General features: G+C 38.8%; 1 protein-coding gene across 1 annotated transcript in view; it reads right to left on the bottom strand.

The window, feature by feature from the left end:
* Nucleotides 1-13215, bottom strand: part of LOC147703099 (E3 ubiquitin-protein ligase RNF14-like) — a 165887-nt gene that overhangs the window by 133239 nt on the left and 19433 nt on the right. The window contains exon 3 of the mRNA XM_086931636.1: nt 2872-3017. Within this exon, the coding sequence (XP_086787762.1) occupies nt 2872-3017 (146 nt within the window). The remainder of the gene's footprint in view (nt 1-2871; nt 3018-13215) is intronic.

The raw sequence follows: 13215 nt of genomic DNA, 5'->3' as shown, positions 1-13215 counted from the left end.
CAATATAATTCTAGGTGACCTCAATCTGCATTGGAATGAGGAAAACAACTCTCTGATCCAATCTCTGAACGAACTTCTATGCAACAACAACCTTACCCAACACTGCACAGAACATATCCACAACAGAGGCTCTATCTTGGAAGCTATCATAGCTCAGTCGCTATCAACCACATCCTTCCTGTGACTGGTCAGACCACCACATCATTCTATTCCACATCAACCAAACAATCAAATGCCTCCCTCGTACACGTGTGTCCACCCATTGGATGAGAAATCTCAGACAGATTCCCCTGGCCGACCTGGAAGAAAGGGTAAGCTCACTCCTTCCCACCATCCCATATGACCTTTCTGCAACAGAGCTCACCGCGCATTACAACGTAGCAATGACTTCCATACTAAACCAAATAGCTCCCTTGAAACAAAAAAAGTCAGAAACAGGCGTCCAAAGAGTTATGTGATAACTTTGCCAGCTTCTTCAATGAGAAAATCACCAAGATTGAGCTCTCAAGGGACGACTACCGCAGACCTCCCGTCGATAGCCCGCTCCCAGGAAAAGAAAAGAACAACCCACCAAGCCTCCCCCCCAACAACTGGAAATCTTTCAACCCCATCTCCGAAGCAATGATCATCAAAATGATTACCAGTACCAAACCCTTGTCTCACATTGCTGACCCTAAACCGGCTCAACTGGCTAAAAAGCTCAAACTCTCCCTTGCCCTGCTCTGGACCAGGATTATAAATAGCTCCTTGAGAACCGGAGTTATGCCAGACTGCCTTAAAATTGGCCAAGTCACACCACTACTAAAAAAAGCATGCTCTGACCCAAACTATCTCAATAACTTCAGACCGGTCTCCAATCTAGCGAAAATACTGGAAACTCACCTAACACATAGACAGCAGTAACCTGCTAGACCCTCATCAATCAGGCTTCACAAAAGGTTGCAGGACAGAGACAGCAATCCTGACTGTCATTGATGATATCTACAAATCTCTAGATGCAGACCAATGCAGTTTACTCATACTCCTAGATCTATCATCAGCCTTCGAAACGGTTGACCACAAACTACTCATCAAGGTAGTTCAAGAAATGGTAGGAGCTGAAGACGTGGTCTTGCAAAGGGTTCACCTCCTTTCTGAAAAACCGCATCCAATGAATAAAAATGAAAAACTCCATGTCTGACCTACTCCCCTTTAACAGAGGCTTCCCTCAAGGATCAGTCCTCTCCCCACAACTATTTAACATCTACATTGAACCTCTCACCAACATACTAAAAAAAGCCAATATTCCCTTCCACCTCTATGCGGATGATACCCAGATCTATCTAGAAACTTCCTCCATCGGTTACATTCAGAGACTAAACCACACCCTAAAACAAGTTCAACACTGGCTATTCTTCAACCACCTGAAACTCAACCAAGGTGAGATGGAAATCCTTCTCACCAAGACTCCCCAAATCACAGAATGGCTTAAATCTATCGACGCTCTCAACTTCCAGCTCACCCCAGCCGACTCAGTTAAATCACTGAAAATCACTCTGGACCCAAACTTAGACATGACCTAACACATCAAGAACACTGAAAAGAGTGCCTTCCTCAACCTAGAACTTCTCTACCAAATAAAACCCTTCATCCCTCCCAACGACCTCAAACAGGCAACTCAATCCCTGGTATTGTCCAGGTAGGATTACGGGAACGCAACCCTCACAAGCACAGCAAAAGCACACCTTGCATCCCTCAGATCAACTCTTAATGCAGCAGCCAGGATGGTCACCAGAGTAAAGAAATATGAACACATCTACTCTGCTCTCAGAGAGCTAACATGGCTCCCAATCGAAATGCGTGCCAACTTCAGAACTGCCTGTCTCACACACAAAGCTCTGAACACTGGGAAACATGCCTACCTGGCCGCCAAACTCAATAAGGCCAGCCAGACAAGAACCCTCAGGAGTATTAACACTCTACGTCTCCTTCCCCCGCAAACTTGCAAGCAAAAATCACTATCACACTCCTCAGGAAACGCTCCCAAAATCTGGAACTCCATTCCAGTCCATATCAGGACCATCCCCTCCTTCTTAAAATTCAAAAGTCAGCTCCAAGACCTCTTCCTCAATCGTATTCTCCTGAATGGTTAACTGACTCTTAACGGAGAATCACGCACACCGCAGCTTTTGGCATCGTGGATAATGAAGGCTTCTACACCACCTACCTCTCGACCTGCTCCTCTGTCCCCCCTCCTTGAACTGGACTCGTTGCAACTCATTGTGTACTAATGTTTTACTGTGTGTACGACTGCCATACTATGTGTTCGATTTCTTTATTTTAAATGTTGTAAAGCGCTCCAATACCTCTGGGTCTGGCCAGCGCTATATACAATTCTTAAATAAATACATTCATAAATAAATAATAGATGTAAACTAGGGATAGAGAAGGAACTATTTTTTTTCTCAAAACATATGGTGATAAAAAATTTAGAGTTAGCAGCAGATTTTTCTCGATTAAGTTAGTGAGCAAATCTTTTCAAGATCAGTGAAAAGAACGTTGTTTCCCCTCTATTTCCTCGTCCCTGAAGGGCAGCGCACTATAATCAACTCCTAAAGCTAATTATATATTGCCCATCACACTTATGTACATTACTGAGCAAAAACTTGTCGACTGTTTTAAACATGTTCTAGATTCTAGATGACGTTAGGCTACATACCTCAAGATATTACATCAATATTTAAGAATAATTCTGGTCCTTATTCAATACATGCTGCCATAAAAATTATTTTGGAATAGAGTAAAAAAAACATTTCTACTGCTTCACATTATCTGTAATTCATTAAAATGTCATTTCATTGGTAACTTAAATAAATAGAGTTTCGATCAAACCTGCATTGGTGTGAGCCATTTGCAGCTGAGCATAAACACTGGAGCGGAGGCTGATGGGTAATCAGCCGGGAGTTCAAACGTAAGCAGAACTGGAGGCAAAAAGCAAACTTCAAAGTCGCCTTTGATATAAGTTTTACCATCATCGCCTGTGTAAATAAAAGATTGGAAAATGAAGTTGCATTTTCAGGATGCAGGAAATCAATGATAAGCAATGCATTTGATTATAATACAGTGTTGCAGTCTATCATTTGACAAGATATTTTAATGAATATATTATATCAGTATTACAGATAATGGTAAAGTGTGCAAAACTATATCCATATGTATCACTAAATGTCTTAGATTAAAGCTTCTCTGTCGCCTGGTTGTGTTACCTCATGAAAAATTACAAAATGCTTGAAAGGGGAGGAAAGAGGCTTATGAAGACAAAGATGACCCCTAAGGCTACTATATGTACACCACAGACTGTTATGATACATACTGTAAACACTAAGACTTCTATATGTACAACACAGACTGCTATGATATATATTGTAAACACTGAGACTACTATATATACACCACAGACTGCTAGGATATATACTATAAACACTAAGACTACTATATGTACACAAACAGACTGTTATGATATATATTAGAAACACTAAGACTACTATATATACACCACAGACTGCTAGGATATATATATACTGTAAACACACAAGACTACTATATATATACATACACCACAGACTGCTAGGATAAATACTGTAAACACTATGACTACTAAATATTCACCACAGACTGCTAGGATATATACTGTAAACACTAAGACTACTAAATATACACCACAGACTGCTATGATATATTCTGTAAACATTAAGACAACTAATTATACACCACAGACTGCTATGATACATACTGTAAACACTAAGACTACTATATATACACACCACAGACTATTATGATATATACTGTAAACACTAAGACTACTATATATACACCACAGAATTATTATACATACTGTAAACACTAAGATTACACACCACAGACTGCATTGATACATACTGTGAATACTAAAACTACTATGTATACACCACAGACTGCTATGATACATATTGTGAATACTGAAACTACTATATATACACCAGTGACTGCTATGATACATACTGTGAATACTAAGGCTACTATTTATACACTCCAAACTGCTATGATATATTCTGTGAATACTAAAACTACTATATATACACCACAGACTGCTATGATATACACTTTAAACCAATGCTTCCCTAACTTTTTAGACTCAAGACCAACTTTTTAGTATGACAAACTTTCGCAAACCCACATAACTTTAAGGACATGAGGCGGGCAACAGTTTACTGTAACTAAAGCATCATGTGGTACCGCATTGTCATTTCCAGACAACACATTTTCATTTTAAATGGTCATTACATTTACAGAGACATACAATTTTATAGATAAAACCGGCACACAAATGATAATGTGTGAAAATCAGGTTGCAGTGAATATTTATTATTTTTGCATCACCGAGCAAAGTGTCTTGATTTGCTCTGATCCTGTTAAAATCTTTGTTTCCATCACACTTACATGTATTCACATTTTGTTGTGTGTTAGGAAAAAATTACATTCTACAGCCTTTCATTTCCTTCCACGCTTTATATACTCCAGCCGGAATGTCACTTAATTCACTTTACTTTTCTTTCTCTGACTGCAAAGTGAGAGGAGTTCGTAAACACCAATCCCATGTTAAGAAAAAGTAAGCAGCAGAATGAATAGCCTGACATTAGACCTCTGTTTTTTAAAGGCGTCTTTATTTATTACGTGGACTTTGGCGATCCACCAAAAATTGGCTTCCGAAGTCCCACAGTTGGGGAAACACTAATTTAAACTCATAGGTTATGTGTTATCTGTGTGTCTCCACTGCCCTAAGCATGTTAGCTTTCCTTGTATTGTTTGACAGTAGTGGGCCATATCACAAAAAAATCACAGGTTGAAAAAAAATAACAAAAAGAAGTGGAAATCCATTTGCACCACTTCTGCTAACAACAGGACAAAGGCACGGAAGATACATGTTTAAAAGTATTCTCCTGTTTGCTTGATAAAAAGTGGATGATACAGTTCCTCAGCATTTCAAATGTAAAATATGGGTTTCTGTTTGAATTAAAATCAATCGTACAGAATCCTCTTGCTAATTTTTAAGAGCTGTTCACGGATTAGGATTTCTTTGTTACATAAATTTAAAAGAATTGATATGCTGTATCTGAGTTGTATGTAATCAGCAATTCGTTCTCTTCTTTTATGTGATGCAAGGGACAAAAAGTGTGATTTAGGGTTTGGGGGAAGGGCACTTCATCACAAACATGACAGATAACCTGTATGGCTTTATTGTGAGTACCATAGGAGATGATGCTCTTGCAATAAAGTGGATGAGGTATCCATCACGCTTCTGATGGAGTAACCCATCCACCAAGCTCTAAATCAGGAGAATGGTCCTTGTAGAGCATTGATACTCAGAATACGGCCCAGGGGCCGCATGCAGCCCTCCTGACTTTAACACGGGCCCCCTGGTCAACAGCAGCACTGGACTGCTGTTTACTCGATTCGCCAACCCTGATCAACAGCAGCACTGGACTGCTGTTTATTCGACCCAGCACTAACAATAAAAATATGTTAAATAAACAGGCAAGCATTTTTTTTAAAGGTTCATTGATGTTAAAGAAATGATGTAACTAGGGAGTCCTGCATCATTTAACTTTAGGAACACCTTCATTTTTGAAAGACATCGTGCATCAATAGTATAAAAATATGACAAAGTCTCTTCAAAATTCAGAAATGCATTTAATTAACATGCAGAATTTCCTTTTCACATTAGTACATCAGATTATATAAGTGCATTGATAAATATTAATTTTAAAGTGATAAGTTTTCAAACATGAATTTAGAAATATGAATTCTTCCCAACCACCCTGACAATATTTCAATAGAGAACTAAAACAGCAAGTCAGTTGTTATGTGCACTCTTTGCCTAGGCTGGGTTCCTATTATACACAAACAACGTTATAAACAATTAAACCAAACACAGGAGAAGGTTTTGTACAGTGCACATCCTGAAGTCATGTATTTCGAGACCCTCTTAAATGTGATAATGATGAAAAAGGAGGAAAAATGAAATAAAGCAATTGCCTAGGATCACACATTTTAGTAAAGTGGGGAAGCCGGGATTGTTTTCTGGTTTCACATTGTTCAATTCAGTCACTAGATGTATATGGTTCACTTACCCTACAAAAAACTAAACAAACAAAAAGAGAGAAAGGGTATAAGGGAACCACTCCCGGTCCCCTCACTGTCTATACTTAATCAACAAAGGAGTAATTCCAAATTGTTTTATCAAATGAGGCACAGGGAATAACAATTATTTCTTAATAAAAGAACCCTCACTCACCAACCTAGTTGGTGACATGCTTCATCATGGGGTTCCCACCAAGCAAATGACCTTTCATCGTTGTCTGAAAGAGAACGTGTTTAAGTTCTGGAAGACAAAAAAACGGAAATGCGCAAATATTCAGGTCAAATACTTGCTTAAAGATGTGTGAAGGTGTGTTTAATGAGAAACTTCTAGTCCTTGGACTTACAATAGTCCTGTATACCCTCCAAGCACATAAAAGAAATTATCGGTCATATTAGTGCTTAATATATGCGCTTCACTATAGACACTATAGATACTACAGCCTAAATAAAAGCATGTATGGCAGCACAAGGTTATGCTAGTTGCTTTGCATTGACTGAGTTCTATTCTGAAGCAAGTATTTGAGCTGGATATTTGCGCATTTCTGTTTTTTGTCTCTCAGAACTTAAACACATTGGGCCCGATGTAGGTGCCCTAATACCGGTCGGAAACGGCCGAATTCGGCCGTTTCCGACTGGTATTACGGTTTCCAGATGTAGGGCATGCATTTACAGAATCGGTATTTGACCGATTCTGTATTTACCGATTCGGTAAAATTACCGAATCAGTAAATACAGACTCGGTAAAATACCGATTCTGTAAATGCAGATGTAGCTGGCACAAGTGAGAGTGCCACAGGGCTTTGAGAAACGGTATTTTACCACCCAATCCTATTGGGTGGTAAAATACCGAATACAGGTGTGCATGCACATGTGTGCATGCACACCAGTGCCATGTGACACACAGACATGCCCTTAGGGCATGTCTGTGTGCCACATGGCACACGTGCCTGAATTCAGGGTGCTAGAGGGTGTCAAAGTGACACCCCCTGCACCCTTGCAAAAATCGGTATTTACCGAATCGGTAAATACCGATTCGGTAATGACCATTGATTCCTATGGGCTGCAATGCCCATAGGAATCAATGGGCTTTACCGATTCGGTATTTACAGAATCGGTAAATACCGAATCTTAACGATTCGGTATTTACCGAATCTGAAATACCTACATTTCCCCCCTTCTAATTTACCACTTCTTAAATACCGAATCGGTATGATTCGGTATTTTAGAAGTGGTAATTTAGAATTACCTACATCGTGCCCATTCTCTTTAAGACAACGCTGAAAGGTCAACCGTAAGTTTGCAGTTATGACTGCCACAGGGTAGGGTGCGCCTTAGTGGGTGCATACCACCGTGGCAGGATTGGTCCGGAAGAAAGCTTCACAAATTGGCATATTGAGGCTTAAACATGTAGACCGACCACTATCACTTCTATCACTCGTGGATGCCATTGGTCAATCCAACAAAAAAAACATGCAATTTACACTTTTAATCTTGCCTTACTATTCCAATATTAAAAATTTCTTAGGATTAGTCAAGGCAATTTTATCATTCACTCGTTCACTCACCTTGCACTGAAAAAACCAGCTCCGCTGTAACCAGGCAGCGTAACACACCCGAGAGGCATTCAGCTGCTCGGATGTGAACCCCATTATGAAGCATATCATCAACTAGGTTCGTGAGTGAGGGTTCTTTCAAGAAATAATTGTTATTCCCTGTGCCTTTTTCGATAAACAATTCAGAATTACGCCTTTGTTGTCACTTACCCTACACCCACCTTACTGCCAATCCGCCTTGAACCCCCCTAAGAAAATGTTTGGGAGTACCACTTCTGTAGAGAAAGCCGCCTACATTCTTCCAATTAGACGTAATCACTTTTAGGGCGACAGGTGACAAGTGTAACTTAACTAGAAACAGTCAAACACTGAATCCTCAGAAATGCCACCAAAAAGTATTGTGATGGCAGAACGGATCCACAAAGCACAGAAAGGTAACTTGTGAAAAAAATTATGGTAAGAGCATAGACTGCAAAAACACAGGCTTAAAACAAAAACTGCTACAATACCCTATCATGTATAAATATCTCCCACCAAAATTCCATATGATCCTAAGCCATTCTCACTAGAACAACTTCTAAATCTTGTAGCCATAGCCACAAGGTAGTAAGACACAGGATCTATCAGGATCTATCTATGCCTGATGAACAGTGCATGCCTTAATGACTGTTTCGTTTTGTTTTAATTCTGTTTCTTTTTTTATTATATTTTTGTAGATGCTTTTTCATATATAGTTCATCACTATAGAGGAGCATGGAGGAGGGGGGACACGCACAGTGAAAATGGATATTCAAGGATGAAATAGACAAACATATATCAATAATTCATATCATAGTGAATGCAAAAGCTACTAGGGCATGTATATCTAAAATCCAAATCAATGAATACAATGCACATGGTGCAAAACATCACAAAACAATGCGTCATATTCTTCAAATACAAAAAAACAGAAAAGCATTTTAACTCAATTCTAAAGTGCTTGGCTAAACATTATACTCAGCGAGGATTAAAGATCACTGCCAACAACCCAATGAAAAGTATTGATACTAGATAAAAACATATATACATAATTCGTAGCCTAATAGATATAAAAGCTACTAAAGCATAGATGTCTAAAATCCAGGCTCATAAATGCAGTATAGCCGATACCATTTAGTAAGAAAGAAATATATCATAATGTCATAAGAACTATGGGGAAGATGTATCATCACCATCATTTGCGATTTTTAAATAGCGATTTTTTAGAAATTGCTATTTAAGAATTGCAATTTGGGATGTATGTAAAAAATCGCTATTTTTTAGCGATTTCTTAAAATTCCTTAATTGCGATTAGCAAATTGCTAATCGCATTAAGGAATAATTTCCTATTCATTTCTATGGGCCAGGAGGCCCATAGGAAGGAATGGGAAGTTATTATCAATTTGCGATTCGCAATTTGCTAATCGCAAATTTAGAATAATTTCAAGGGTGCAAGGGTGTCTTAAGGACACCCTTCTGCACCCCTGAAATTTACATGTGTGCGCATATGGCGCACATACATGCCCTAAGGGCATGTATGAACGCCACATGGCACCTATACAAATGCCAAAAAGTGCTTTTGTAAAAGAATTTGCAAATTACCACCAACTACAAGTTGGTGGTAATTTGCGATTTCTTAAGGGAAAATCGCTAATTTGAAATGCTTGATGCATAGCATTTAAGCAATCGCAATTTGTGATTCCTTAAATGCTTACTCAAAATTAAGGAATGGCAAATTTAGCGATTCCTTAATTTTGCTATGCATTTTGCTTCATACATTCCAAATTGCGAATTTTTAGTTGCAAACGCGGCTTTTTTGCGATTCGCAGCATTTGCGACTAAAAATGACCTTGATACATCTGCCCCTATATCCCCCAAAACATATTCTTAGAGTACTGAGGGCATACAATTGCTTGAGCAATAAGGTGCTTAAGGCGTGCAGATACATAATTTTAATTGCATAGTCCTTTCAAAAATCTCATAAGGGGTCAAAGCCAACCTAAATTCAACAAATGATTGAGTCTCACACCTGCTGGAGAGAATTTACCCAGTCTAATAGGGGACCCCAGATTTTCCTTCCCTTCTATCTAGCCTTCCTACCTTTATGCTTGTATAGTGTAGACGCTAGATTGAACACTGACAAGAAATGATCTTGCCATTGCTGGAAGGCGGGGGTTGTGGACCAAGCCATACTGAAGCAACTCAAATACAACAAACTGCTGTGCTGAGGAAAACCAAAGCCTCCCCTTCTACAGCATCTGCTGCCTCTTGCACACAGAGAAGCATGATTTGTGGAGTCAATACTAAATTAGTGTCTAGGACGACCACCAAGATTTTTTAGATCTCTAGCCTGAGTGAATCCAGCCGTGGACATGTACAGAACATATGGATCAGACCTGCTTCAAGAACGTGGCACCGAGGGTAGGGTATCCCCTCCGTACCCCAATCTTTGCAGGAGTGAAATATAAGTCAAAGACTGTTTTGTAATGCAGCGCTTGCAACCCAGAGGAGCAGAGTAGGGTAATGTTGAGCTGGAGGGATACATACAAAAAGAGATCACTTGAGTCGAGTCTCTGCTGCCACTCGCTATTGTGTTTCTCCAAATCATCTGAGATGTTAAAACACAAGTCTGTATATACCCACCAGACCCAAGCAGTAGCTCAAGAAGTGGTTCTCTGGAAAACCCAGTAAGGCTCCCAATTTTCCCATGTAAAAAATTGTGGATTTGCAGATATTTGAAGAAATCTTCCAGTAGTATCTACTGAGACAGCCAAAGAATCTACACCAGGAACATCAGGAACATCTTTGAATGTGTCTTTTTTAGAGGGGGCAGTGCAGACAGGACGTCCACCAGAGGAGTTACCAGGAACGCTCGCAAGCAAACCTTCAAACAAAAAACAAGGAGAGGCAAAGGAAAAGGAAAAAGAGAAAGAAAAAGAAAAACTCAAGACAGGATTGCGGAGTCAAATACAGAAATAAACCTGGTGATGAGCATGTCACAATTACAACTGTCTAAACTTGAAGTTCGAGTTCTTAATAAAGGAATTTCATTTGTGAGTACCTACAATACATCAGAACTTGAAACCGAGATCGTCATGTTTAAATTCATGAGAACCCTAAGATTGAGAAATTTCTTTACCGACGTTTGTCCACAAGATTCTACCAGAGAGACTCCCATATTTAAGGCTAAAAGCACCAATTTCTCATAAAACTCTAGATACTTTTGAGAGACTGATAAAACAAGATTTGAAGAAAATAAATTACAATAGAAAACAAAAAAACTTAAGTAGAGCTGAACACAGTGCATTGAAACAATTGGCCAACAGAACAGAGATCATAATTCAAAAAGCAGATAAAGAAGGAGGGCTAGTTATCATGGACACGGATTTTTACAACAGAAAAGCTCTTGAACATGTCAATGACAGAAATACATATGGAACTTTGGACTAAGATCCTACGATGGACATTGTTGACAATCTCAATAAAATTCTTGACAGAGCTGAAGAATTAAATTGGATCAGTACAACCACGAAAAAATACTTGACAAACCCCTTCCCAAAACGACCAAGAATTTATTTCTTACCGAAAATTCATAAGAGTAAGATAGACCCTCCTTTTAGACCGATTGTGGCAGGATGTGAGTCTATATTTGAAAATCTAGGAAGATTCATAGATTACTACCATTTGTCCAGCAATGGATGACATATATTGAGGACACAACTGACTTTTTGAGATGTCTATACAACATTAAGGATCAGGTAACAGATGAGTGGATCTTATGCACTATAGATGTAGTGTCATTATATACTTTTATTCCACATGCCAGTGGAATAGAAGCGGCTGAATGGGTACTATTAAGTCAAGAAAATCTGGATGCACCAAAAAGTTTCATCTTACAAATCCTTGAATTCTGCTTACAAAATAGCTACTTTACTTGGCATGATGAATTCTTTATTCAGTTGAATGGCACAAGTATGGGTTTTCCTGGAGCGCCGGCATATGCAAACACCTTTATGGTGAAATTTGAAAATGATTTTATCCTCAATGATGAAACATGGAGAGAAGGTTTGATCTGTTTTCGTCGGTTCATTTACGACATATTTTTAATTTGGAAGGGCCCTGAAGAAAAATTGTGCAAAAACATCAGCACATTAAATTTGGTTGACCCAAGGATTCAGTTCACATACCTGATGGACAAGAAGAAAGTGTCTTTTTTAGACGTTCAAATTGAATTGAGGAATGAAGCCATACACACAAGTGTGTATAAAAAACCGACAGATAAAAACATCGCTTTATTATATAGCAGCTTTCATCCTCCTTCACTGGTGAATAATCTACCCTTTTCACAATTTTTACGCATTTGTCGAATTTCATCACAAGACAAATCGTGTAAGGAGTCATGTTTACAACAAAAGCAAAACTACTTGGACAGAGGATATCCGGAGACGTTAATAGATAATCAAATGCAAAAAGCGCGTTCAATTCCAAGACAAAAACTATTGGAGAAGACAGAAAGATCAACCAGTGACAGAACAGTGTTTGTTTCTAAATACTCCACGTCATCAAGGGATATAAAACGAATCATAATGAAACGATGGGAACTATTGGAAATGGAAGAGGACTTTCATCAATTATTCAAAAAAAAACCACTGTTTGCCTACACAAGGGCGAAAAATCTCAAAGAAATGCTGTCATGTAAGAAGGGCACCAAAAAATTGCAGAATGTAGGAACATTTAAATGCTGGAACTGCATACATTGTAACAACGCAATATAGGGGGAAACGCTTTCACATCCACAATCAGGTGAAAGTATTACATTACAGAATCAGACAACTTGTGAATGTAATATATGTCATAAAATGCTCATGCGGGCTTTTGTATGTGGGAAAGACAGAAAGAAAAATGAAAACACGCCTTTCTGAGCATAAAAGTCGAATAAGAACAGGAAACTTGACTTCTCCATTGGCGGATGTATGACGTTACAACGCATACTTTTACAACGCAAACCTTTACAACGCATCTTTTACAATGCAACATCCATTACAACGCATTCCATTACAACGCATGCCATTACAACGAATTTTTAAAAAATACCTTTACAACGCATTCCATTACATCGCATGCTACCTTTATAACGCATACCATTACAACGCATAACATTACATTGCATGTAAGGTAAGTATTGGATAGTGTAGGGGTAAAAATGACTATTCTAACTCCAGGGGGGGTGCAACAGTAGGGTAAGTGTTGGATAGGGTAGGGGTAGAAATTACTATTCTAACTCCAGGGGGTGCAATAGTAGGGTAAGTGTTGGATAGTGTAGGGGTAAAAATTAGTATTCTAACTCCAGAGGGTGCAACAGTAGGGTAAGTGTTGGATAGTGTAGGGGTAAAAATTACTATTATAACTCCAGGGGGTGCAACAGTAGGGTAAGTGTTGGTTAGTGTAAGGGTACTATGTGTTGTAATGCTATGCGTTATAATGG

This window comes from Lissotriton vulgaris, chromosome 7 (genome assembly GCF_964263255.1).
Source record: "Lissotriton vulgaris chromosome 7, aLisVul1.2, whole genome shotgun sequence".
Lineage (NCBI taxonomy): Eukaryota > Metazoa > Chordata > Amphibia > Caudata > Salamandridae > Lissotriton > Lissotriton vulgaris.
This window is presented reverse-complemented; position numbering and strand designations above follow the sequence as displayed.